Here is a 6366-nt window from a genome sequence, read left to right on the forward strand (position 1 = left end):
GGGACTTGGGAAAAATGCATACAAATCACACATTGCATCACAAAGCTCTTTCTAGGACTCGTGAGTTGCGTCAATCTGTGTTATGACGACCTTGCCTGATAGATAGATACCCAGTAGCGTGTTTCGTAAATACAATATATTATTCACACAGCAAGTCATTTTGATAAATTAATAAAAATGTAAATGTATAAATGATACAGCTTTTATATGGAATAATAAATTATGTTTTAAAATAGAATATCAACTTGAACTCATTTGTGTAGTTTAAGTTTATGCTCAGGCAAATGTGTGCAAACGTAAGAAAAGTACTGCAAATCGTAATAGATTTATCGTTCACCTTTCACTTCAGCGTGTGTGATGTGGACGATAAGAACTCACGAATCGTATATAACAATACAATGTATAGAAGACAGACGAGTTTTAACTGGCTTTGAGTTACCGTAAATAATATGTAACTCTACCCACGTGCGCAATGGTGTTTTAGGTCCCTTTTGGACTGACAGACATTGAAAACAGCGAAAACAACAACACCACCACAGGAATACTAACGAAAATGATATTTGTTATTTATATATTTAGTTATTGAGAAAAGTCCATTAGTAGCTAGAACTTGTCTATCGTCCATTTATCTGCTACTGATAATAAAATATATTTAAATCAATACTAATGAGCATCGAACGCATCCAACTCCATATACAAACACTTTAAAATATTATCTATAATCTTCATCCAAGTAAATAATGTCACGTTCCTTAATGAGAACCAACCTAACAACTACGGAACCGTACCTGGTTCATTATATCACAGAATAATTCCATGATATCATTGTGACAAACGTTAAACGTTTCCACAATTTTTCGTAAACCTGCACCTCTTCATTTGCACGTAAATCGTGATTAAAGGAAGTATAAATTCATCGATAGTATTGTTTCTATAGTGATGTTGTGATATTTGCCAATGTTTGTGTCCATGCTTCAGCGAACTGAATATCGAACTGTTCTATGTATTGTCTTGCATATAATTCCTTGTACATATCTACAAGGTCTGATATAGTGGTAGAATCTTTTGACGATAGAAAATAAATGAGTTGCTCACATTTTTGATACAAATCTAACTCAGCATTGAAATCGCGTAATATGTTGTGAGCATTCCTTTCTTGAATCACGTACGGAGACGAAAATGCCACTCGAATGTCTTTTTTGTGAAAGAAATATTGCGCTATATAACCTCTCCATATATCACTGACACGTCCATTAACGCTAATCGGAAGAGCCATATAAGGAAAAGCAGGTGCTAACCATAAAGTTGCTTGTGCATTGATTGGAGCGAATGTATTTCTAGGCAAAACGAATGGTCGATGAGATTTTCGTGTCGCGCTAAAATTAAACGGTGCATCACGTGTCATTCTATAAATAGCATCTATATCCGGTTGTTCATTTGCTAATGATTGCACCACTCCTAGTGTAACAGAATCGCTTGATTTACATATAACTGGAACAGTTGTTATATTTTTAATATCTTGCAAAGGGAAACCTCTCGGCCAGGTATGGGTTTCAGTCACTCCAAAATACGGGTAAGGATTCCAAAGTATACTTTGTGCTCCACTACACACAGTAGCATGAGGGAATGGAATATCTGACTTAAAATCGTTCAGATCCACTGTCCCATAATTATCATCATCAAAATCCCAGATAACGTTCGCTTTGTGATGTATAGCATATATATACCCTATATTTTTTCTTCCAAAGTGTTTGGTAGAGATAACATCTGAAAGGAGAGGATACAACGCTATCTGTTCCTTTACTGAAAGGTATTTGATTCTTTTCAAATCTGCAGTAGTCGTCACAATATCAGGAAGGTATGTTTCTTCCGAAGGAGTGGTCGTATCCGCCACTATCACTAAACACCAATTTGAAAGTGAGGCTATGTACTGGACAGCTTTCGACGGGGAGAAAATCGTCGTTACTACAGCCCAGTTATTACATGTTGGCATATTGTCTGAAATGCCAACAGGTGTTTTATTGCTGGTGAGTATCCTCTGAAAAGGCGTCCTGACAACATCTCCTGAAAATAACTTTCCTGTCACGGCACCAACATATCCAGTTTGAAGTGTGGCCCCTGGTTTGTTATACTCGTGAAGTTGTTTCATTACCTCAACGGGCGATTTATGGTTTAGAACGTACCTGGAACAAAAGTTTTCTTTTATGTTTTCCAACATCTCCTGTTCATGATTTCTACCAAATTGTACAATTCTATAATTATCAGGTTGGTGATCCACATCATTATATATCGAAAGCCAGGACCCAATTGATGTTCCGCCATAGTCAGTGTCAATTAAATCCACGCTTGGCTTACACTTTTCTCCAACACAATATCTACGCTTAGCAATTCTTCCGATTAAATCCTTTCCAAGAACCACAAACATTTCATCCACTCGTTTATCAATATCAACACTGCATCCAGTACCATGTGACCAACCATAGTACAATGTTGGTGATTTGAATTGATCAATTCTTTGAAAAACTTGCGGAACGCACAGAAATACATCATCATCTAATTTAGCACCTAGCGAAGCATCCGGATATTTTTCATGAATGTATTTAATCCAAACATATAATTTTTCTCCAAATCTAACACCACGTCCTACGCTTGTCACATTAAGAAATACAATATCATCGTATTTTTTGTTTTCCAATATTGTATCATTTGTTGGTTTGTCGACTAGAAACTTGTATGTTATTCTAAATGGAAGTTCATCGTGTAAAAGACGAATTGTTGATATCCATGTTGTGCGCTGTCCGTCCCGGAAGTTTATGTTTGTGTGCGGTGTCAGTACGCCCAATACTAAATGAGGCCTGCTATCAAACTGTGAAAGCTTTTTGTGAGTTTCCTCTTTCCGGTGTTTTTTCGTTGTATACCACATCAGAAGGCCGATGATAACAATGGAAAAGACAAGAAAGCACAAAGAAAATCTTACTAAAGTTTTTTTGCGAAAAGTGATCTTCATTTTTATGTTCCTGGCAGAGCTTCTAGTTTGACCCAACTGAAAAGAGATAATATTAAATAACGTTAGGTATTCTGCATATACAGAAAATGCAACGATACAATATTGTAAGTAAAAATCGAGTAAATTTAGATACTGCGAAATCATATTTTGGTAGGGCTCAATTTTTGTAATTTTCCAAATAAAAAGATAAGTAAATACATAAAAAAAATATTTCAATTGAATTATATAAAAAAGAAAAAACACTTTTATGTTACACGTGGGATAACCATAACTGTAGCTCATTGTGTCTCCTGGATTGAGATTACCCATGAAATAAACGAAAATAAAACTCTCATGAAAATAAAATATATGACAGAATATAGCTTGCCTATATGTTGGATTTTTTTTGTATTAATAAATTTGACAATAAACTAGATATGAATTTGGTATCCAACAGTTAAAAATACTTCACATTTAGAAAATATTGAACTATCATCCATATTATAAACTCAATCAAAAAAGTAAACCAACAGAATTAAACCAAAAAAAAATTGGGGGATTTTATTGTTGCTAAGTGTATGATATATGTATATCATGACGATATCTTCGACTGATTAGAAACAAACACAAGAAAATTTGTCTCGTGTTGATACAGAATTGTAATACTGAACAGAACACATGAAAACTATAATATCACCCTAATAAAGTATTAGCTCTGCGATATAAAAAAATACTGGTATTTCAAATCTGTCTCTATGAGCCAGAAAAAAATTAAGTAAATTTGTAACCCTTACTCAAAGTTATACAACCCATTTTACGTTCATTAAAGAAAAGTAAAAAGACCTTTTGCCTTGATATAGCATATCACAGTACTTTTATTCGTTAATATAAATGGCTTGCTAGTGGAAAGGATAATTATTAATTTTCTAACCCCTACATGGAGACGATTTTTCTTCCTCCATAATGTCACATCAAAAATGTAAAGTTTGTTTGCTTGTAGCTTCTTCGGTTTGACAGGGATTTGTCCTTTGCCGTTTTTCATTGTTTGCAATTAACCATATTTCATTTAATCGAAATATTGTAGCTTGTTCGGTTGGTCAAGGATTCATCCTTTGTCGTTTTTCATTGTTTGCAATTAACCATATTTTATTCAATCAAAATATTCTTATTATAGTTACTAGATCAATAAACCCTGTGTTTAGTCACAGACCACTACAAGTTCAATCCATATCACATGAATAAACTGAAATATCCTCGCAGTTCATGAGTGCGGGTATTTTAAAGAAAATGGTGACCTCGCTTCCCACTTTCTGTAATTATTGATTTCTTTAGACATCGTTATATGACACCATTTTTAAAGGTCTTCCATGACTTAGTATCGAACTTGATAGTCGTTTCTATAGTATATTTAGGGGTACTCGTCCAATACCATACGGTTTATTTACCGAATCCTTCATAAACACTGATTTACTTTAATGACGTTGATCGATCGCATGACCATGCATAACAAATGGTGTTTAGTTTAAACGGCCAAGTCTGGACATCCCTTGAAAAACATTAATCTCTGTTAACGCGTTCAGACAGAAAGTCATTTCATTAAACAGAAAATCTACTGGTAATATGGAATATATATGAAATTGTATTTCTAACGTAACATATTTCAAAATGGAAAAGAAAAATGACGATGGTATTTCGAAAGGTACTGAAAGGATATTGACAATGTTATTCCTAAAGAAACTGAATGGAAGCAATGACGAACGAAAAAAGATACAAAACATGGTGTATAACGCGACATGGTGTTTTTTCAAATTGGTAGAGACACTGATTGAGATTTCTAAAGGGACATACGGACGAACAGACAGGCATAATGGGAGCCATGGAGTGCAATAATCAATAAGAAATGATCTATAGGACTATTTATGTGAATGGAAAGTGGAAAAGTCTTTCAATACAGGATGGCATAAAAGCTGATATCTTTTTACGCTTTTAAAGTAATAATGGGAATAGTGAGAAGGAAACAAGAAAATTAAATAACCCATATTAGTTATTCTGTAAAAATGGCAAAAATAAAATCAAGGAGAATACAACTCATATCGAGGATAAGTTATCAAAATGAATTAAGAATGTGTTTTTTGTCAAATAATTCATTTGTCACTACTTTTTAAAGTAGAGTCATTTTGGAAATTAATACAGACCTGACCACCTCTCATCTCAATACCATCTTAGTATGAGTTACGTTACATGACATTTCGCAAAACAGAAACAGTTTCCGAATTTCTTCTTTTGGAGTTCGAAATGTTGAATTGATGCTTCATTCAAAACAATTGTTCACTAGTCTAATATGAAACATAGATATAACGTGAAATTTTAAACAATTTAAACAATGTTTCCTGGCACAGAAAAAATATTGGATACGAATTTAAAGCAGTCACCAAATCAAAAATAGATTGTGTGTATGTTGACGGATTTTAATTGAGCCTGTAGCCCCTCAAATTCGTTTTCATCAATTTATCTTGGTACAGAAAACATAATTACTTACAACTGAAATAAAGTAAAGCCATTTTACAGAGTAAAACATTCTTGAAATATTTCCGACCGTACCTAGTCTCTAACTACAACCGTTTGCAAAAATAACAGTCATGAAGAAAAATCTTTCCCTTAAATGAGCCATACGTTTAACTAAATGTTCAACATACAATTATGCTACTGTATATCCGAATTCATATACTAATACTGGACATGAGCAACCAGATTTAATTTTGGCTATACCTTAACTTAACCCAGATACATGTTTAACATGTGTTTAGGTTAAACTGACTTAATACTGTTGTATGTCAGAATTTATGAACAAGTACTGAGTACGAGCGACTAAATTATATTATATTTTACCTGAATTTCTGTTCAGCTAACTAAATCTTATGCCAAACATGTATTTACGTTCAACTGACAACTAAGCAACTGATTGAGAAATATATTTATAACCATTTGATGGATTTATCGTTATGCTATAATTTTATTTATGCTATTATGTTCACCAAAAAACTATGCTGATCATCAACAACATAATATATATAAAAATTTTTAACGATACAAATAAAAGAAGAATTGAAATTTTAGGAAATCAACGGATTCAGCTTTGTATGTTCCTGGAGAGAAAAACCAGAGTGATATAGTTACAAAAATTGGCCATTTAGATATTCCCAATAACGAGGTTATATGCAGACAAATAAACCAGGACGATGATTAAATTTTAATCGCTAAATGAAAAAAAATCTACTTACCACGTAATTATTTCTGTATCCAATAAATAGATCCGTATATGTTATTTTTCACGAGTCAATGTTGGAAATAAATTTGTAATTTGAAAACAAACATTTGAA

The 6366-nt window shown here is 33.1% G+C and overlaps 1 protein-coding gene across 1 annotated transcript; it reads right to left on the minus strand.

The window, feature by feature from the left end:
• Window positions 1–931: 931 nt before the first annotated feature.
• LOC132554453 (uncharacterized) lies at window positions 932–3007 on the minus strand. The gene has a single exon (XM_060218770.1). It carries the CDS (start codon window positions 3005–3007, stop codon window positions 932–934), a length of 2076 nt encoding a protein of 691 aa, XP_060074753.1.
• Between the last annotated feature and the right edge of the window lie 3359 nt (window positions 3008–6366).

The sequence above is a fragment of the Ylistrum balloti genome, unplaced genomic scaffold, assembly GCF_031769215.1.
Source record: "Ylistrum balloti isolate Yb309-2 unplaced genomic scaffold, AGI_CSIRO_Ybal_v1 Utg370406, whole genome shotgun sequence".
Classification (NCBI taxonomy): domain Eukaryota; kingdom Metazoa; phylum Mollusca; class Bivalvia; order Pectinida; family Pectinidae; genus Ylistrum; species Ylistrum balloti.

What these genes read in the sequence shown, in the direction of transcription:
- LOC132554453 (XM_060218770.1), bottom strand. Translation starts at nt 3,007, where the DNA reads ATGAAGATCACTTTTCGCAAAAAAACTTTAGTAAGATTTTCTTTGTGC.